Below are 21,986 nucleotides of genomic sequence, written 5' to 3' on the forward strand. Positions count from 1 at the left end.
TGTGTGTGGGTGATCAGGGCAGTGTGTGTGTGTGTGCATGTGCATATGTGTGCGCACGTGTGTGCGTACGCGCATGGGTGATTCGGGCAGGTGTGTGCGCGCGCATGCGTGTGTGTGTGTATGCGCATGGGCTTCCCTGGGATGGGGGAGGCTCTTCCCTGCCAAGGGTCATTTGCACCATTTGTGTGGCTACAAGGATGGAGCTTTGTGGGAAAACCCAGGGCCTGGGTGTGTGCGGGCCCACAGGCTGCCCTGCCTAAGGGTGACCGGCACCAGGCCACCAGCCACGGGCCCCTGCTGACGCGACTGGACACCATGAATTCTGGTGACTGTCGCTAGGCCGGCCCCCAGCAATGCTCCTTCCCAGGTTTCCCCAAGGCGACCGGCGTGGTCAGGCCACAGTCAAGCACGTGATGGGAACAAGGGCACGGAGGCACGGGCCTGTAAGGTCCAGAGTGCAGACGGGGTGTCCGGACGTCTCAGTAGGGGCTGTGAGTCTGCTCCAGGAGCTGGCAGGACACAACAGCTCTGAGCCCTCGGCCACAGCTGCGCCGTCCCCACGCCCACCGAGGTCCTGCCACTACTGAGGGCGAAACCCCAGAAGGGCCGCCGGTTAACTGCAGATGCTGCCCCCAGGTGCTGGGCGGGTGGCCCTTTGCTGCCTCTGAGGTGTTTCCATGGCAACGGCTGGGCGTCCTCAACAAGCAGCGTCCACCAGGAAAGACGTGAGGCCCTGAGCCCCAGGACTGCACATGCCGCACCGGCCCCCGCCGCCCCCTCCCACCTCATCTCCAAGGTCCTTCTGAGATCTGGTAGTCACAAGGGGCTCAGGAGCTCCCTCAGTTGTTGGGGTCTGCGGCCAAGGCACACTGTACCCCAATTATCTTAGCTTTTCCCCCATAAACTGGAGAGAAACAAGACATGCTGGTCCGAACCTCCCCGCTCCCCCCAAATAACAGCTCAGCCAGTGCTCCTACAAGAGCCAGACCTGTGGGAAGGGAAAAGGGTCCCCAGGCCTCACAGCTGGATAAGAGCCCCATATCTGCCGGATCTCACAGTGAGCACCCTAATTCGGAACCCACGGCTCCTGACAGGTCTGAGCTGGGTAGGGGAACAGAAGGCGGCCAGGCCCACCTACTGGCAAACGCACAGCAGCGGGCACCCCCAGAAGGCTCTGTGTGAGCAACAGCCCTCTTTCTGTAGGTGCAGAGAGGAAAGGGGTGCCCTGGGGTACAGGGCACTCAGGGCAGCTAGCGGGAGGAGGCCTGGCCTAGAAAGGGCAGAAACCTGCCGAGGCAGGACCAAGCCACAGGGGCAGAGAGGGGCTGGGGTGTGCGACGAGGGCCAGGACCTTCCCGCTCAAACACCCAACTGTGCCCACTGTGCAAAAGCCGGTCACGTCTCTGCAAAACGCATCCAGGTCAGGGACTCTGGACTCACAAGGGGACACCCACCCCCGATTGACAAGCCTTTGCTTCCTAAAGGGCTGCTTAATCTTTGCTTCCTGATGGTCCAGCCTGACCAGGTACCCCCGTGAGGAGGCTCTGCACACCCCATCCCGAATGGAGACCCAGACTCTGCCCCGTGGATAGCATCACTGGGAGCCTGTATCTTCCAGCAAGGAGGACATTCAGGTTGGCAAAGCCAGAACCCCACCCACTGGCCACACCTGCCACAGGGCTGCCCAGGATGGGAGCATCAGCCACAGCCAGTGACCACCCAGGTCCCTGGGCCACAGCAGCCACAGCGGCCTCGGGGGTTGGCAGGGTGACAGACATCACCATTTTCCAATAAACTGGAACGCTAGAAAATAAAATCTCCCGTTAACAGTAACAAAGATAATGTGCGTAACAGCTTAACACGCAGTAACTCCAAGAACAAGATAATAAACATAACAGAACGCCAAAGACTGACCAAAAATGTAACATTTCCATGAAGAAGCCCTACAGCCCTAGTTGGGTAAGTTAGCAACTTTCTCTTAATCTTTAAACGTAGTTCCTACCCAAATTTCATGATTTTATCTTGACTGTGACAACACTTATGTAAAAGTTCAAATGGAAAAACAAGTATGAGGACAGTGGGCATCTTGGAAGAGGGTGGGGGCTGGAGGGCAGGAAGGAGCACAGCTGGATGGGGTGGGCCAGGGGCAGGGGGCTTGTGAGTCAGTTAAATTCCAGGTGGGTAAAGGTTCTTTTCCAGAACAGTGTTCATCTGCGCTGGCTGTAAATGTACTAGTCACAGGTCAGACAAGGGCGCCGAGAGCTGAGCTGGTGGCGAGGAGATGGCTGGGGACAGAGAGGGGGCAGGGAAGGGGTGTCTGGGGACACGGAGGGGGCATCTGGGGACAGAGAGGGGGAGGCTGTGGGCAGAGAGGGGGGCGGCTGGGGACAGAGAGAAGGAAGGGAAGGGGCGTCTGGGGACGGGGGGGGCATCTGGGGACAGGAATGGGGAGGCCGGGACGGGAGCGGAGAGGACGGTCGGGGGCGGCCGGGGACTGTCGGGGGCACACCCCGCAGGCTCCCCCGAGGAGGGCGCCGTGCCCGGCCCTCGCCGTTCGCCGCGCCCGCCTCCGGAAAGGGCAGCGGGGAAGCAGGACCTCCCCTTGCCCGGAGGCCCAGAGCCCCGCAGGACCAGAAGACGGCGCTGCCCCTCCAGCCCGGAGGGACTAAAACGCGGGTCCCCGCGCCGGCAGCGGCCCGGGCGCCACCCCCCGCCCGTCCACGATCCTGGTCACATGACCTGCTCGGGCCAATCCGAGTGCAGCTTCCTGCGTGACTGGGCGGGGCCGGAGCACGTGGTCGCAGCCGGCCAGTCAGACGGCGGCGCGCGGGGCGGAGACCGGCGGCTGGTGAGGGCGTCCCGGCCGGACCCCGCATCGCAGGAGCGGCCCCAGCCCTTCCCCTCCCGGCGCTGTACCCGCACATCCGCCTGTCACCCTCCGTGGTCACTGGGGTCGAGTGTCACTTGCGACCCGAGGCCCCAGGCTGCGGCGTACGGCACCTGCCAAGGGCGGTCACAGTCGTCACCGCGGAGGCCTCCACCCGTCCGCGCCCGCTCGCCTGTCCCGCGCCCGCTCGCCTGCTCCGCCTGCTCACTTGTCCGGCGCCTGCTGGCCTGTCCCGCGCCCGCTCGCCTGCTCCTCCCGCTCACCTGCCCCACAGGAGTGAGGCCCACTGCTGGGCTTACAATGGGCTCAGGCATCTTGGGAACAACACCCCCCACCCCCAGCCCCCAGCCCAGTCACGGGAGCCAGCGGGGAGGAGCCTCCTGCACTGAGACCCCCCCCCTCCTGGCCTGGTCAGAAGAACCAAGCACAAGGGCCCTCCACCTGCAAGCCAGTGGGCACGGGGTTCTCGGCACACACCTGAGCTTCCAGCACCAGCTTCCACTCTGCTCTGCAAAACAAAGTCATCTACCCGGGGGCCGGGGTTTCTCAGGCATGGGGGACAGGAGGGAGGGGAGGGGCATTTAATGGGGGCAGAGCTCCAGTTTTACAAGACAAGGGAGTCTGGAGACAAGGACGTGGTGGTTGCTCAGCAATCCGGAGCCGTGCTCCTCCAGGTGATTACACCCGTGTGTGACTTCAGGACAACAGCAAAACAACAACAAAAACGGGAAAAACCGAAAACACTAAGCAGACTTTGTACCCAAGGGCCAGAAACAGCAAGCTTGGGAGTGGCTCTCAGGGAGCCAAGGGCGGTCACAAAGGCGCCTCCAAAGGGCGGGGCAGCCACCTGGGAAGCAGCCCTTGCTGGGAAGAGCTGGTCCTGTCCCACTTTGCCTCCCATCTTGAAGTGGGGGCATCAGTGAACTCCGGGTGTTCACAGCTGCTCGACCCAGTCGTCCGTGGAGAGCCAGGGCTCACTGTGCTGTCAGGCGTGGGCGGCTGCACACACACATCTCAAGGCCACAAATGGGCACTTACAGGCTCAGCCACACACACTTGGAGCTGGCCTTCTGAGTCCTGGGGAGCTTCTGCATCGGGGTCACTGCTCCAGCCACCGAGAGCAGCTGGAAGGCCCAGAGCCCAGGTCAGTGACAGGCCCTTGGTTTCTCCACATTAAGGGTGCCCTGGGACTACAGCCCAGAGACCCTGCAGGCCTCATTAGGCGGCCTCGTAGGGAGCCATTCCAAGGCAGCTCGAGTCTGAGGCTGAAGTCTCAGCAGGACCTTGCCGGCACACCACCGCTCTGCAGAGCCCCGTCTCCGGGACCTGTGGCCAGCTGGCTTTTTGAAGCTAGAACTGGTCAGAGAACCCAGAATCCTGGGGTTCTGCAGACACGGCAGTGGGGGCGTGTGTGCCGCCTAGCAGTGCAGAAGGAGCCTGAGGGGGACGACAGGGATGGGAGGAGGCAGGGGACAGAGAAGTGGCTGCCCCAGGTCAGCCCCCAACACTGCTCGTCCTCCGTGTCTCCCCATACACGCCACTCCTCCTGAAACCTGGTGAGGGCTAGTGCCCTCCAACGCCTGACCTTAACCTAAGCCCCACCTTGTCTGCCCCTCGACCTTCCCCACGCCCTCTGGAACCCCAGCAGACAGAATTTACAGTCGATTGGGAGAAGCAGGGAGGGCAGGGGGCAACCCAACCAGCAGATCTTAAAAATACTCTCCTTAACGGAGTGTTTGAATGGGTTCCTGCGAAGGAGGTCATTGCTTCGGTTTATAATTTCCCAGGCCTGGGGGACCGAAGGCTGGGTGTCCAGACGCAGCTGCATGGAGAGGGGAACCAAGGCCTCCTCTGCCAAGCCTCCTCCTCTGCTCCGAAGAAACTCTCCACCCAGAAGTGACCCATCTACAGCAGGCCCACAAGGCCGAGTCCCGAGAGCTAATTTTAACCTTCTCAGAGTGCTCGTTAAGCCTCTTTGAGTTATAATTACCCCCAATCTCCAGACATTACAAGAAAGCAATCAGGAAGTTAGATGTGGGCAAGAGAGAACGAAAGGAGCAGGGAGACGTCTCCGACGGCGCAGCGGCCAGGATGAGGACACGGGCTCAGCTGCACTGTCCGCCCTTTCCCCCGCACCCCTGCAGGAGCAGCCTGGCGTCAGAGGGTCACAGCGGCTCCGGGACACTGAATATCCGTGGCCACTCCCCCCCCAGGGGCTTCTAAGGCACTCCTTTGTGGCCTTGAGTGGGCTCCCGCCTCTGAGGAATGTGGCCCCACCGCGGAGCGGGCGTCAGAGTCTCAAGTGAGGGGGCGTCGGGGTCTTGGTCCCACAAAGCCCCACCGCTGTGCCATCTGCACCGTCAGCTCCCAGCCACGTTAGAGACCCGCAAAGACCTGGACGGAAGACCCCAGCGCTCCTGAGCGAGGCTGATACCCCACTCTGACCCCCCTCATTGCCAGCCTGTCCACATCCCCCACTGACAGACGTGGGGGTCCCGGCCTCCCAGAGCCGGTGGGCTGTGGGGACGGTCCTAGCATGGCCTCCTTGCTGGCTCTGTCTTACCTTCCCGAAGCTGCCCTTTCCGATGGCCCGAAGGATCTGGAAGTGGTCGAAGTTCACTGCAGTAAAAACAGAGATACACCAGGTGAGATGGCAGAAAGGCCCAGGGCCCTCCACCAGCCCCCAGTGGAGCCGCCGTCCAGGGGCTAACCCCTACCACTGCAGGGAGCCCTCCCTTGCACCCCGCAAGTGGGTCCTGGTGCCGGCGGGAGGCTCAGCTCAGGCTTGTGTGTAAAGCAAGGACGGCCTGAGCCAAGGCTGAGAGGTGGGTCCTGGGGGCCATGCTGTCCCTCTTCCCGGGCTCCTTGCAAGGCCAGGCCACCCCGCCCACAGACCACGCAGAGGACATGGTGTGCCCTTTAGTCCCAGGCACCTAGACACCTCCATCCTGAGCTGCCCCCCGCGCAGGAAGCCTGGAGCCTGCCCCCCGCCCTCCCGCTGAGTCTCCCGTGGGGTTCACAGGGTGAGCTACGGGAGAGCCTGCCACGGCCCCGGGACGAATAATGGGCACTTTCTGAAGGGCGGTCCCCAGGCCTGTGGGAGACCACCCGAATCCTGACTTCCATTAATTTCCCCCAGACATAAGCCCCTCCCAGAGAAAGGGATCGTTGGAAATGACAGCTTTACTAACTGTCACGGTCCTCAAGGAAGATGCTCCCCGCCACGCACACAGGCCACGCACACGCGGTGCTCGGGGGTGGGCATCTGTGAGTGAGAGCGGTTCGGATGGGCTCTAGGACTCCCGCTTCACTCTGAACCTGACGTGTGAGCTGCCCTCCACTGGTTTCCTTCCCATGAGCATCTCAGTGCCCCAGGCAGCTTGGACCAGCCTTGCTTCCCACACCTGCCCGCCCCCCAGGACGCGGCTCCCCCAGCTGACTATCACGCCGCCAGATGGCCCCACCTGTGCCCCAGGTCTGAACCCTCCCCAAGTCCCTGTCCTCAGGTCTGTACCCCTCCAGGTCTGGGCCCCCCCAAGGTCCGTTACCTCCAGGCCTGTGTCCCCCCAAGCCTGTGACCCTAGGCCTGTGCCCCCCGGTCAGAGCCCCCCACGATGACAGGTTGCTCCGTGGCGCACAGCTCTCGTTCTCCTGCTTTGGGCTTTACAGTACGCGTTGAGCCCGGCTCCACTTCCAGAGGCGGGTCCTGGGCACTCGTGAGACGCCCCGGGTCCCGGACACCCACGACCCTGCAGTCAGTGCAGTCTGGGCTGCTCCCCGGGGCGGTGGGGGGGCGACGAGGGCCCTGGCGTGCCACACGGAGAATGGCGCGAGGAGCCTGCAGGGGGCACCTGTGTGCGTGGCCCAGCACGTGGCGTGGGAGGGCCCGCCCAGGATTGGAAGGAGGGCATTAGGGTCAGGCACCCTCCCCCAGGTGCCAGCACAGCGCTGGGCCGGCCACCCACCCCAGGGCTGAGGTTAGTGGGGGGCTCAGCCATGGCAATCACGGAGCTCAGAGAAAGGCAGACGTGGGACTCCGGACTTCCCAGTGGGTGGAGAGGATGGGAGCAGAGCGTGTGTTAAACAGTAGGTCAGGAGCAGAGGAAATCCACACCGTGCCCCCCACTCCACTCTCACTCCCTGGAGAGTGAGGTTAGCACAGGGAATCCGGGAGAAAGAGGCGGGCGGAGGTCGGCCAGGCACGGAAGTGGTCCACGCCGGCCGGCCCCGTGGCCTCTCCTGTGCCTGCTTCCAGGAATGGGAAGGGAGAGCGTGCACCCCACTGCACGGAGCCTGTGGCTTGGGGCACAACCATCCCCACTTCCTGAGACCCCAGGGCAGGAGAGGGCACAGAATGGGACTCCCGGACGGCTGTCAGGGCACTGTGTCGGCCACCTGGAAGCTTCACAGGGGAGACCTTGGCGGGACGGAAATCCCACACGTAGCTGCGGGGCACCGGGAGACCAGTGAGCCGGGAGGAGCCCCAGGCAGGCCCAGGACTGGGCAGGGTGTGAGTCCCACGGTGGCCGGAAGCTGTGAGCAAGGCTCTCCCGGACACACACAGCGACCCTGCTCCGAGGCTGGAGGGCATGCATCCGGGGGCCTGTGGACACAAGTTGGGCGCAACGCCTCAGGTCCAGCTCCCTGTGACCTTGAGCCCAAGTCCTGGGGGTCAAGCCGCCGTCCAGCCTGCACACCCGGTGCTTCTCACAGACAGAGGTCAGCACCCCGGGGTCCTGCGCGCGTCCACCCTCCCGTCCACCAACCATCCGTCCGTCCCAGGCAGACCTGCAGGTTCATGGCACCCTGCTGCCCTGCACATGGCTCCTGGGGTGCCCCTGGACACCCCATCTTACAGACGAGGCTCTGCTTCTCTCAGACCCTTCCGGCCCGGGCCTCGGCGCCGTCTGACTGAGGACTCTGGCCGTAGGTCTGCACGGGACGCGGGGCCCCGCCGCGTGCGCCAAGGTCGGAGGCCGCTGCGACAACCACAGGCCGGGCCTGACCCGGGGGGAGGGCAGCGAGGGGTCCGCCCGGAGTGGGCCCTCTATTGTGGGGAACCAGCAAACAAACATGGTGCCCGGGAGGAAATTAAGTGGCGGGGTGCTATTTCCCGGGAGGTCTGGGCCCAGAGATCAGGAGGCGAGCGGGGGGCGCCCGGACTGTGGCTGGTGGAGAGCGTCTGCTGCGCCCCTGCATGGATCCGCGTCGTCCTGCGAGCTATGGACACGCTCCCCTCCACTCGCCGCCGCGAGACACCTCTGACGTCACAGGCCGAAGGAGAAGGGAATGTGGCCCCCACGGTCCTGTGGCTTCTACGCCGCCTTGTCAGGAACCCAAGCGCCGCAGGAGGGAGCCCTGCTTCCAGGAGGCGGTCAGCTGTGCGCTCAGCACCCATCAGAGCCCTCCTGCCGTGCGGCCGCCGGCTCTCCCGTTACAGACGAATATTTAAAACACAAAGGTCTAAGAATATTTATTCTTCAAGGAAGGCTTTTATGCTGCCTAGTTGGCAATCACAAAGCATGGCGTTGCTATGAAAACAGGTCACCTTGGGGCGCCCAGGGGCTCAGAGGGTGAAGCGTCTGCCTTCAGCCTGGGTCACGGTCCCAGCGTCCTGGGATTGAGCCCCATCAAGTCCTGGCTCAGCGGGAGGCCCGCTTCTCTCTCTCCCTCGCCTCTCTCCCTGCTCATGCTCTCTTTCTCTCTCTGTATCTGTCTCAAATAAGTCAATAAAATCCTTAAAAAATTGTTTTTTTAAGAAAAAGAAAATAGGTCATCTTGACGCCGAATGATGGAGAGCAGAGGGAGGTCCTGATTCTCTCTGACCAGGTAGAGGAGCGGCCACTGGGTCCTTCACGAGGACGGCTGGTGTGCCCCAGGATCACCTCCAAGCCCAGTGATCCTGGCACCATCTCTCCACGTGCTGGCGTAAGGTCCGGCGCCCACACAGAACTCCCACGGGGACTCTGGCGTGATTTCTGAGGTTCTTTGCCGCTACCGGGCTTCGTGAGGGGACAGAGCACCCCCGGGGAGAAGGCCAGGGCCTTTCCCGTGGGACGGCCACGGCCGTGTTCCAGTGGAATTCATGCAAATCATTCTGGTTTCCCCAAGACCCAGCCTGACTTGACCCTCCAGCTTGGCCACTGGGACACGGGTGGCTGGAGGGAGAGAGGGGAGGGCACCCCCCGAGTGGGAAGCTGGCCTCACGCCATACACGGCGGCGGACAAAGCCAAGGGGTGGCCCTTGTGCAGATGCCCCAGAATCCAAAGACAGCGTTAGGTAATGTCTGAGCACTGCGGACTCGAGCTCAGCGCTCGCCCTCAGTGGACACAGGGGCGACCCAACAGCAAGGTCTTAGGGGCGCCGTGGGTCCCTGTGAGCTTCTGGGTTTGGAATTTAGCCCTTTCAAAAGCTGGTGCCGCCAGCCAGGAATGCAGGACAGAAGGTGAGCCCAGGGAGAGTAAAAATAGAGCTGCTGTTACGTGAGTCACCGCTGCTGTTACGGGGGACACAGTGCCCGCGCCGGGGGGAGGGGAGGGGGGCCGTGCCCACCCGGGGGCCGGCTTGCTCCTGACACCCACGGCCCACATCCTCATGCCGTCAGGGCCTGGGCAGTAGGCCCTGTGGGGAAGGTGACCGGCCCATGGCCACGGGACAAGTCCCTGTCCCCCTCGCCTCCCCGTCCCCCAGGACAGGCCCAGCCCTCCCCGCATCCTTGGCGAATTCCATACCAGAAGTCGGGATTTATCTGGAAAGCTGCAATCGTAAGTCCAGTGTAACAAGAAGCTGAGATTCATCCAGAAGTTGAGGACAATTTGTCCAACAACCTATGACCCAGAAAACTCCCAAAGAAAATCATCCAGTCCAGCTGAGGCCGGCACTGGTCTCCTCCCTGCCTCCGCAGGACACACGGGCCTGCCGCTATGCGAGTGGTCACCAGACGGTCTCCTGCAACACACCACTGAGGCCCTAACCTGCTGGCTGCCATGAGCCATGCCACGGCCACCGGCTCACCCCACAAGCGGCTCGCACCATGAGCTGGACACCGCGCCCAGCCCTCCATGTCCCGACCCCTGCCAGTTCTCAGAGCCACTCAGCAAGAGCCGCTCCTTCTTACAGGCGAGGAAAGAGCTGGGGAGCCTCGGCCGACTCCGGGGGAAGGACCACAGGCCCCTCGGGACACAAGAGACGGGACTGTGGGGAGCCAGCACCCCAACCCGAAGACCCAGGCCTCAGAGCCTGCCCTTCCTTCCTCCTGGGACACTTCTGTGTCCCACTGCCTCCCGGGCACCTGCTCAGCCCTCAGGCCCTTCTCCAGGAAGCCTGCGCTGGGCCCTCTGAGCACTCACCATCCAGCCCGTGCCCGATCGTCCCCATCCCCCCGCCATGGGACACCAGCTCAGTGCCCAGCCCAAGGTCGGGGGGGTCAACATGCTCACACTGTCTGTTCAGGAACAGACATGACAAGGGCGTGGCACCAGCCCAGGGACCATGCTGAGGCCTCGGGGGCTCACGTTCCTGAACAGTCCCTCTGCTCATGCCCAGGAACGTGCCTGGGGACCTGAGTGACTGGAGGCCAGAAGCCAGGCGGTCCTGGAGCCTTCCCACCCCCAGGCTGGACCGCAGGGGAGACCGCCCGCACATCTGCCTACAGGAAACCCTCAGCCCGTCGTACCACCTCCAGTGACAGCTCCCCAGACCCACACGGTTTATCCTGGGTCGGGCCAGCTCCCACGTCCGGAGCTGTTTGACAACGGCATCCTCAGCCTTCATGAACGGGAGATTAGGGCAACAGCCAGATCGATAGAGCATGTCTGCCGGCTGGGGTTCCCGTCCCTCCAGGCCTGTGGGGGAGGCTGTCTGCACAGGCTCCTGCCACCTCCCGTGCTGTGGGGGGCATGCCTCCCGGGGGGTGCCCAGTGGGGTCCTGCTGTTCAAGGTCCCCCACCCCTGGCCCCTCCCTGTCCCAGGTGCTTAGCCCCAGGTCCACCATCAGGGATGGCCTTGAGTCCCTCAATAACACCCTGGGGGCCCCCAGTTCAGCCTCAGGACTCAGGAACTGGTTGGAGGCTGCCGTGGCTCAGCGTGGGGGTGGGCAAGGAAGGGGACAAACAGGCAACTGGGCCCTGAACCCTGAGGCAGCTCTGCCCAGCCAAGCAAACTGGCCCCTGGCCCAGCTGCTGACTGGACCCCGCCCTGTCCTCTCACTCTGCGGCACTGCCAGGAGACCCCAGCCTGTGTGTGCCCCGGGGTTGGCATGTATGTGCCTCCCCGCTGCTCCGACAGAGACTCGGGCCAAGGAAGGGGCAGAGTGAAGCCAGGACCAGCTGCCCCCCGGGCCTGTGTTAGCAACATCTTAGCCTGCCCAGGGAGCAGAGTGTAGACAGTCCCAGGGAGGTCTGACCCGGGGGCAGACAGTCAGAGCTGGCCCCAGAGCTGGCCGCAGCTACCCTCCAGAGGGGCTCTGGCCACGTGCTTGAGTCCACCAGAAGGCTGGCTGCCCGTGGAGGAATCGGGGGTCCCAAGTCCCCAGGGAAACAGAGGGATTCCATGGAGAGAACTTAGAGATCAACACTTGGTGGGAGATGCTTGGCTAGGCCAAGGGCCAGAGAAAGCCCATGCCCTCTGTCTGTCTTTCCATCTGCCTGTGTGTGCCTCTGGGCTTGGATAATGGCCCTGCCGTGCTCCCTGCCACCTTCCCCACAAAGAGGGGTCTCAAGGGAAGAGGCCTCAGAGGCTGGAGCATGTGAACGCCAGGGTCCCCAGGCCACCAAGCAGCGGTGCTCAGAAGGGAGACCCCCCCCGTTACCAACCCAGCCTCTCTTCTGGCTCCAGGAGAGGCCCCAGAGTCGAGGCTCCCAGGCCCTGGGGTATCTGTCAGCTGCCCTGAGGACTTGGAGCCCAGGTTGCCGGCACAGGGTGGGAGCTCTGCCGCTCGCTGCTGCTGACGCTGCGGCATCCGACGGCGCCCGGAGCTGCCAAGTCAAACGCCCACCACGCAAACCCGCCGCGCGAGCCCGGCCTTGCCTGAGAGGCCCACGTGGAACTCCCGGCCACAGAGGCCTGAGCTGAGGAAGCCCCATCTGCAGCCCCCCAGAAATCCCCGGCCCTGCGCATCCCTCCCTGCCCCAGAGCCCACGGCCCTAAGGCCGGCTGCTGGGCCTGCAGGAGGATGGGCTCGCGGGTGGGCCCTGGAGGGGAGCACCTGGGAGCTGCTGTGACCCGGCCCAGCTCACACTCCCTGAGCCGTGGGCCAGATGGCCGGACGCACCGAACAAGCCGGCGGACACACAGAACCCTGCAGCGAGCCCCAGGAGGCAGTGCCCGTGGTCTCGCTATGAAGTTCAAGTACAGCGAGGCCAAGTATTACTCTGTTCTGGCTTGCTTAGTGAGAAGGGTTTTCAAAAGGGAGGGGAATGATGGCCCCAAAATGCAGCTGGCGGGTGCCCTACAGGGAGCACGAGGATGGGGCGGTGGGCAGCGTTGCAGCTCGGGCAGGGGCTGGGTCCATGACGTGGATGAGAACTGCGTGTGGGAGAATTAGGAGATGCGGTTCAGGACTCGGCCTCGCCCGAGGAAATGCACATGGGCCAGGACCCTACTGGGCGGGGTGGCATTGGGCAGGGCCCAAGGGAGCAAGCTAAGAAGGAGGGAGAGGAGGGAGGAGGCGGCCCGGGGAGGCATCCACCATGAGAGATACACCTCGGTCAAGGTGACCCACGAGGCAGCCAGAAGGTGGAAAAGCCCAAGAGCCCAGGAGGTCTCTGACCAACCCCAGAGCGTCTTAACAACTCCATGAGGCAGTAAGAAAAAGACACAAAACAACAGAAAACAGTCACCTTCACGAACAGGCACCTTGCCAAAGATGCCCACGTGCCAGCTCAACACGGACGCCAGCGTGACGTCTCAGGGAGCAGAGAGCTCAGAGAGCGGGACGGCCCTCACATCCGAGAGACCGGCCTGAGCCAGGGAAGCCGGCCACGCAAGCGGGCAAGACGTGAGCCGCCGGAGTTCGGCTACGCTGCTAAGGGAGTAAAGCCGAGCTCGGGGCACCCCAGGGCCTGGCTGAGACACACCCACAAATACAGACACGTGCCCACCAGCCAGCATGCTCAGGAAATGCGGAACAGTCACAAATGGGAAATTCCCCGCATGCTCGACCCTGCAGAATGGGTAACAGGGTGATCTGTCCGCAAAAGAACCCCAGGAACAAAGACGATGAGGGTTCCCACCACACAGACCAACCACGGAGGCTCTCTGATTTCGCTTTTGAAAGCTCAATTCTAATAAACATTCCTTGTTGTAGAAAAACATGCATTTCCCAGTTACTGGCAGCAGAACTGAGCACATGTCCACTGCTCACTGTCACGTCCGTCTGTCCTCTTCCCTGGCGGGGCTGGGCCCACCTGGCCCGACAGGGACACACAGACGGAAATCTGTTACAGTCCTGGGTTTACCTACTGCTCTGTGTGGTCCTCCATGGCCCTGGGGCCATGCCGGTGTGCACATTCACTCTGAAAACAAGACATACCAAGGCTGAAGAAGCCACAGCATCAGAAGTTTTCAGCTCGACGTGCCTGTGTCAAGAGACGATGATGGAAGAGAACAAAGTGTATCTAGAGTAGGAAGAAGGAAATCAGAGAGACAGACAATAGGAATATCAACAAAACTGAAAGTTATTTTTGTGATTTGTAACATTGACAAGCCTTTGGAAGACTGATTTTTTAAAGATTCATTTATCTATTATTTTAAAATAGAGAGAGAGAGAAAGCAAAGTGGGGAGAGGCACGGGGAGAGACAGAACCACAAGCAGATCCCACACTAAGCTGCGTGCCCGATGTGGGGCTCGATCCCACGACCCTGACTTCATGACCCGACCCAAAACCAAGAGTCAGTTGCTTAACCAACTGCGGCACCCAGTTGCCCCAAGACCAGTTTTTTTTTTTTTTTAAAAAGAGAGAAAACACAAACATTAAGAATTTTACAAAGATCATGTCATTTTGGACCCCACACACATCTAACGGATAATTAGAAAGATCATAAACAACTAACTTTATGTCAACAGATTATATTATGTGGACAAAATGGAGAGATTCCTTGAAATACACAATTTATGAAACTAATACAGACAAAATACACCACCTGAACAGTCTCAGGTCTGTTTTTTCTGAAATAATGTATTCATAATCAAAATCCACCCTCCAGAAAAGATCTCCAGCCCAGATGGCTTCACTGGTGAATTCTATCAACTTTTTAAGGAAGAAACAATACCGATCTCACACAAACTCATTTAGAAAACAGAGAAATTAAGCACCTTCTGACTTGTTTTATGAGATCAATGTTTTCCTGACAGCAAGGCCTGATAAGGCTATTACACAAGAAAGTTACAGACCAATATTTCCTCACAGCACGCATGCAAAATCCCTTAACAAAATATTAGCAAATTAGCAGCAGTATAAAAGATATAACACACTGCGACTGATGAGGTCCGTGCCAGGAATGCAAGGTTGGTTCAACTCTAGAATCCAATGGCTCACAGTCCTTGCACTAAGAGGATGAAGAAGGAACCCAGGACCGCCTCAGCAGATGTGGGAGACGCACTTGACAAAACACACGTGCGTTTGTGGTGAGCGCTCTCTGTGAACAAGAACAGAACCTTCCAATGGTCAGACGGGACACCCGACCGTCTGCAGCTGAGACCACGTTTAACTGTGGCAAGAGAACACTTCCTCCAAGCGGGGAACAGGGTGAGCTGCCCATACTCGTCATTTTGTCTAGTGCTGTGCTGCCCTGGCCAAAGGCATAGGAGAAGCAGCTAAAAATAAAGAATGGAAAAGACTGCATAGCATTCCATGGAAAAGGTCCTGAGGACTGTACAGGCCACATCCAGAGCTAACACGTGAATTAGCAAGGTCACATGATACGTGGTCTATACCTAAAGTTTTTTGGATTTCTAATATAATATCAACAAACTACTGAAAAATGAGATTTTCCAAATCGCTCTTGTACCAAAGTTATTACATATGCAGGAATATGACTAAGAAGGATGTGCAAGACCCACACATGAAACCCTGAAACACAGGAATCATGGAGGACCCACATAAGCGGAGAGGCGCCCCAGGTCGCGGGTTGGAACAGTGGGCAGGAGGTGGCTCCTTCTTTCCAAAGGTGTCTATAGAGTCAGTGGGATTCCGGTCAAAGCCCTAGTTAGGTTTTCTTTGTTAGAAATGGGTGGGCAGACACGAAAATTTAGATGGAAACGGAAATGACCTAGAATAGTTTTTAAAAATCCTAAAAAAAAAAAAAAAAAAAAGCAAAGTTGGAGGACTTGCACTACCTGATTTTAAGTCTTTTTTCTTTCTTTTTTTTTTTTTTTAAAGATCCTATTTATCTATTTGACGGACAGAGATCACAGGTAGGCAGAGCAGCAGGCAGAGAGAGAGGGGGAAGCAGGCTCCCCGCTGAGCAGAGAGCCCGATGTGGGGCTCTATCCCAGGACCCTGAGATCATGACCTGAGCCGAAGGCAGAGGCCTATTAACTCACTGAGCCACCCAGGCGCCTCTGGTTTTAAGTCTTAACGTAAAGGTACAGTAATCAGGACAGTGGGGTGCAGTATGGGGACAGGTGCAGGGCAATGTGAGAGACGGGTCGCCACATACTAGTTTTCCAAAAGGTGCCGACGAAGTCTGTGCAACAACGTGGGCCTTCCAGCATGAGTATCCATGAGGACAACTCCTAACTGTGCCCCCCGCCATGCTATGCCCAGCAACCCATTCTAGGCGGACCTCAAACATACACATAAAACAGTTCCTGGAAGAGCAAACATTTTTGCACCTGAAGCAAGGCAAAGATTCCTCAGACGTGACGCCAGAAACACCAGCCACGGAGAAGTGAATGAACCGTGCTTCATCCCAATTAAAAATGTCTGCTCTTCAAAAGCTACTGCGAAGGCATAAGAAGTCAGACACAGGAACACAGGAGCAATGTGTGCAGACACACATGTCCAAGCAAGGCCTCGCAGCCAGGTTGTGTAAACAACTCCTGCCAACCCGTAAGAGAATGACTGCCAGCGTGAAATGAAGCCTTGGATGGATGTTCAGAGAGGGGGACGGAGGAGAGGCCAGCGAGCACAGGAGAGGCCCAGCGTCAGCATTCACCGGGGGTCTGCACCTCCAATCCAACAGGGTCCATCACAGCCCAAAGCATAGCCCGTGCGCTAGACTGACAACCCCAAGTGTCGGCACGCACGTGAGCGGCTCAGCCCCCTGCTGCTGGTGTGGATGGACCGCGCCGGCCCCTCGACCACCTCCCACGGATGCGCAGGCGCACTTACATGCACCGCTGGACGCCGCCTTCCCAGCCATTTCCCAGGAGAAACCAAACAGACGTGTCCGCAGCGCCGTTCTCGGCAACCTTATCCATAACGCCACATACCGGAGACAACCAAAGGTCCCCCACAGGAGAGCGGATGGGGACTGTTATATCACCACCCAAGGCTCCTCAGCAGCGTTCTTGTGCGAAGAGTCAACTACTGACCCGTACGGACACAGATGAACCCCAGAACACTGCATTCGACGAAAGCCGGCTTTAAAGGCGCATGCACCGTACGGCTCCACCACACAGGTCCGAGGACGGGCAAAACTAGTCCAGATCGACGGAAGCAGCTTGGCCCCCGGGGCCGAGGGGCTGCCCAGAGCAGAGCCAGAGGGAGCTTCCTGGGAAAGCGCAGCGGCTCCTGTCCTGTGGGGTCCTGGTTCCAGGGGCAGCCACGCGCCTCCAGGCTTCGGGTCTCTGCATCTTACCATAACCACCCCTCCCCCGTACAAATACATCCTCTGCTGGTATGCAGACGGGTGTTTTACGTATCCAGACAGTGACTCTGCAGGACAGAGCTACTCCCCGCGTGAGTGCAGGAAACGGGCGTTCAGAGCCGCTCAGTGACTGGCCATGGCCACGAGCAGACAGAGCAGTGGGTCAGAATCCAGTCCCAGGATCCATGCGCACCTGTGCCCAGGGGCCTAGGGGACGGGCCAAACCCAGGACGTGCAGCTGGGGGGGAGGGTGGTGTACAGAGCGGCTCATTCGTGGTGGGGGTGGGGAGTTGGTCAGAAAGGCTTTCTGGGGGACACTTATTTGGGCTCAGCTGTTGGGAAGGGGCTCCAAGGAGACGGCCCACGTGAAGCCCATGTCATGGGGGCAGGGCTGGTGGGGGCACCCAGAGGCAGAACCAGCAGGCCTGACTGCCAGTCCTGGGGCCTGGAGCTGAGGGGGTCGGCCAGGAGAAGCCCTGCTGCTACACCAGCCGGCCGCAGACGCCCGGTGGGAGCAGCTCCACTCTGAGATGGCTCCATCAGCCGCGGCGGGGGTAACCCGCACAGCCTGGCACTTAACCTCGGGACCAGCCTGGGTGCGCACAGAACCACGGGCCTCCCCCCTCCACGCCAGGGGCCATGCCCACGCTGTGCACCCCAGGCTCAGCGTGGACAAAACTCAGCAGCCTCACCCGGGGCCATCCTTCTGCAGAAGCAGGGTGCTGGGTGCTGTCTCCTTCTGAGGTCCTCTGAAACCTGGCCAGAATGGGAGAAGTGTGCCCAGCGCAAAAGTCGTTATTATTCTGGAGCGCAATGATACACCTCCAATCGCGCCTGTGTGTCCACGTGCCTGTGGGTGCAGCTCCGTGCCTGTGCGAGCATGTGCATGTGTACAGGTGTCTGTATGCGTGCGCACGAGTGCGTCTGTGTGCCTGCGGGGACGGCTCCGTGCACGTGTGTGGTGTGTGCGCGTGTCTGGGTGAGCACGCGTGTGTGCGCCTGTGGGCCAACTCTCTGGGCATGTGTGTGCGTGTGTCTATGCGTGTGTGTCTTGTGCTCGTGCATGTTCATGCGTCTGCGTCTGTGTGCACGTGTCTGTGCGTGCATGCGCCCGTGCATGGGTGTGCATGTACGTGTGTCTGCGTGCTGTGTGTGCACGGGGGCCCCACAAGCTCTCAGACTGTGGCTTCACTGAGCAGCCGGCCCCAGCCTCAGACACAGGCAGATGCTCTGGGGTCCCGGCAACACGTCCGCCGTGAGAAGGGGAGGCAGGATGCAGAGGCCGGCGGAGCCAGACCTGCCCCCGGAGAGCGGCAAGTCCTGCGTGCAGAGCCGCTGGGGACGGGGGAGCCGGGAAAGCTGTCGAGGGAGCGTGAGGCCTCACAGCCGTTTATCACCCCCGCCACCCGCCAGAGCTGCTGCTGGGCCTCGGGCTGGCAGCAGGACCGAGTTATCCCCACGGCCAGACGGCCCCGCACCGAGTGACGAGAGCCGCACGCCCACGGCTCAGCTCACACAGCAAGAGCTGCACGGCCCGGGCGGCCACGGAGCCCCACCCACGCAGGGCGCCCGAGCCGTCCCCAGGCAGAGTTGGGGCTGCCCCAGGCCCCCTTCAGCTCCACGGCCCCAGCATCAACCGCCAGTTAACATCCTCCATGGTCCCTTACGCGTCACCAGGAATCTGTGACCATCCTCCCAGCCTTCTATCGGCTCCTGAACGGATGGGGTTCCTATGGCGCCTGCCGTGCCCCCAGCCCCTTGCCTCACCCAGAGAGCAGCCTCCAAGCAAGAAGGAGCTGCTTGTCCCATAAGGCGCCCTGAGGTTCAGCTCCGTGACCCTGGTGGATCCAGCCGGGGTTGAATCCGGTGCCGCCCGAGAGCCTGTAGAGTGAATGACTGAAGGAACCAGGGAGGGAGGGAGTGAGTGGGAGGCATGTTTCTGCCTGGGGTCCCAGGGCCGTCTTCCCCAGCACGGCCCGTCTGGCCACGACCAGCCAGTCCACCCCCGAGCGTGGCCATGCTGGGACCTGGACACCTCCCAGGGTCCGAGTGTCTGGGGCGGAGGGACTGGTCTAGAGGCTCCGCCGGCCCAGGGAGGGGCTGACAGGCAGCCCCGGCCCAGCACTCAGCCAAGGGCGGCCCGGCCTCTCAGCCAAAGGAGCCCGCGCTGCGTTCACATAAACAGAAGCCATGTAACATCGTCAAGGAAAAGCTGCTATTTTAAAATTCTACCTCCCGGTAAGTGCACGGTTTTATGTCAGACCTTTTCTTTGAAAAGAAATTTGCACATTTTTGATGGAAAGTCGAGATTTAAAGATTAATAAGCCACATGGTTGTTCGTTGTGTAGGAAATGAGTGTTGACAAAGCCTTTTAGCAGGCTCTCGGGGCCGACACGCCAGGCTGACGTTTACCCAAGGCTCGGGAACCTGACGGAGCCTGGCCATGGAGCCGTCCCCTGCCCCTTGTCCAGGTGAACGCTCACCAGGTCCTCAGGCCGCTTCAATCCCCAGGCACCAGCCTGTCCATAGAAGGAACCTGAGCGCATGCCAGCCAGAGCAGGAGGGGCCCTTGGACCTCCCTACAGCAAAGTCCTCTCCGGCATCACAGCCAGCACCGGTGCCCACGGCCAAGAGGGAGGTGAGCAACAGTGGAGGAGACCCATCCCTGCTGGAGAGGTCACCCCAGCGCCGTGGGCACAGGCTCACACACCGAGGAGAGCCCACTGTGGCCTGTGAGCCCCACCTCAGAGTCCAGTGTCCCTTCTTGTAGCTCAACCTGTTTCCCCTAACACACTTCCTCCAGCAACGAGAGTGCACGTACCAGCAGACCCTGTGTGCCCAGGCCTGCACCCCAGAGCCAGTTGTCCACATCCATGATTTTAAAGATGTATTTATTAATGGGGGGGGGGGGCAGAGGGAGAGGGATTCATGAACAGACTTTGCACTGAGCACAGAGCCCGACGCGGGGCTCGATCTCACAACCCTGAGATCATGACCTGAGCTGAAATCAAGAGTCAGACGCTCAACTGACTGAGCCACGTCCCCTGCATCCCTGATTTTAAATTGGACAGCTTGGGGTTTCGGGGCCACTGGACCGCCACACCTGCCCCCGGAGCTCACCCAACTTGTCCTCCTCTGGCACAGACGTCCCCTCACACGACCCATCTCCATTAGAGGCACCGTCGCCTCCCCCCAGCCCAGCTCCTCTGGGAGGAAGTAAAGATGCGCTGATTGTGGGGACTGGGGAGGTTACAGGAAGTCCCATCTGTCTGGAAAATCCGGGTCCCAGCCCCTCTTGGGAGCCTCCTTGCACGGGGGGAAGCCAGGAAGACAGAGACCCCGCAAATGTGGGAAGAAGCTAGGAGCTACCAGGAGGGACCCCGACATGCACTGGGCAGGCAGCAGGCCCTGTCCTGGGGTCTCCTCTACCCCGCCCCAAGTGTGGGCCCCCACTTTCAGCCCACAGGAAACCAGAGGGTGGAGTACATGTCAGCAGGGAAGGTGTTCATGGAAAGACACAAAATGGTGAACCATGAGGAGAGTCACAGAGCCGAGCAGCCTGGGGCCAGCCCCACAACAGCCCTCCATGGACCCCTGGCTGGGGACGAGGTCATGACTGCCGCCACCCTGGGCTGATCCCAGGGCCTTTAGCTGGGGCCTGTGTGTGTTGAAATCCTGGAGTGCGGCCACAGGCAGGGGCATCCCTGGCTTCTGCTCTGGGCTGGTCTGGACGACTGGCCTGGTCTGCCCAGCCGGCCACGCCGCACCCCCGTGCCCGAGATGCTCTCCCCACTCTGGCTCAAGAGCTCAGACGGTCATCCTAGGAAAGGGTGGGTCTATTTTTGGCTCAATTGAGTAGAATTAAAGAAAGGCATTATTTCAAGACAGAGCACAAGACTTCTGCTCTCCTTCATGTTTCTAAAAATAAGAACCAGAAGAACTGAGTGGCGCCGGGAGTCTGCCTCCTCGTGGGAGCCCCAGCTTGAGGTTTCCAGGATGGGAGTCTTGGCCGGGATCCGAAACCATGCGAAGGTGGGATGAGGGTGGCCGGGCCTGCGCGGCACTCTCCGGAGCCTCTAGGAAAACAGTCTGGCTGCCCGTGTCCGGGGGCCTGGGCACAGTGTCAGCCTCCTGCGGTTCCTGGAGCAGTGAGGTGGCCGGTGGCTGTGCCCGGTCCATCGGAAATGTCGGCCTCCTGCCTCCCCACCAGCCGAGCGGGCTTCTCCCTGCGAGCAGGTGTCGGGGACCTGGCCTCAGCTCTGTGCCCACAGCCTCTGCTGGACGCCAAATGGGGACCTGAGACCCCGAGTTCCTTGCTGCCCTGGGACCCCTGCGATGACCCCACAGGTACCAGTCCTGACCTGGAGGGGACTGTACAGGGTTACGCTTCGGATGGGACAGGTTTCTCCTCCCTGTCCCTTGCACGGGTTTCTCCTCCCTGTCCTGTGCGTTTATGCACACACACACTCCTCTCAGCTGGCTTCTTATCTGGGCCTCAGCACACACCTGCCTGACCGTCTGCCCCATCTGCCCTCAGCCCTGTCAGCAGGGCCGCCCGTGCTCGGGCCAACGGGGATGAGTGTCCTTCTCCTCCTCAGCACGTAATCAATCATGCACGTTGATGGTGCAGAAGGTGGGAGGCTGCAGGTGCATGGCCGCATCCCAGATCCCTCCAGGGAGAGACGGCAGCAGGGGTCCCCCAGGGGGCAGACCCCTTCCACAGGGACCTTACCCTCTGATACAACTTCCTACTGTGTTTTAAAAGGGGTCCTGGGGACACCTGGGTGGCTCAGTGGCTTAGGCCTCTGCCTTCGGCTCAGGTCATGATCCCAGGGTCCTGGGATGGAGCCCCACATTGGGCTCTCTGCTCAGCGGGGAGCCTGCTTCCTCCTCTCTCTCTGCCTCTCTGCCTACTTGTGATCTCTGTCTGTCACATAAATAAATAAAATCTTTAAAAAAATAAAATAAAATAAAAGGGGTCCTGTGAGAGGCGTGGTTTGCAACCGAACCAGACAGAGACAGACAACTGCACATGGCGAGTGGAGAGAGACGCTGGCATCGGGAGCTCCAGCGGGACAAAGACCATCTGGTCAGCATGTGAGGAGGAGAGACAGGATGTCTGAGCCTCCCTCGGACCTTACGACCAAACAAAATCCAAACACAACATGGTGGGCACCAGTGTGCATGCGTGGGTGTGCACACACGCACACGGACACGCACACGCACACATGCATGCACACACGCACACGCACACACGCATGTACACACGCACACGGACACGCACAC

The 21,986-nt window shown here is 60.4% G+C and overlaps 1 protein-coding gene across 1 annotated transcript in view; it reads right to left on the reverse strand.

Annotated features, from left to right (window-relative positions):
- Positions 1 to 21,986, reverse strand: part of LOC111145205 (serine/threonine kinase 32C) — a 78,851-nt gene that overhangs the window by 33,843 nt on the left and 23,022 nt on the right. The window contains 1 exon segment of the mRNA XM_022499938.1: positions 5,451 to 5,506. Coding sequence (XP_022355646.1) covers positions 5,451 to 5,506 — 56 coding nt within the window.

Source organism: Enhydra lutris, unplaced genomic scaffold (genome assembly GCF_002288905.1).
Source record: "Enhydra lutris kenyoni isolate GAN:26980312 unplaced genomic scaffold, ASM228890v2 scaffoldscaffold12, whole genome shotgun sequence".
NCBI classification, from domain to species: Eukaryota; Metazoa; Chordata; class Mammalia; order Carnivora; family Mustelidae; genus Enhydra; species Enhydra lutris.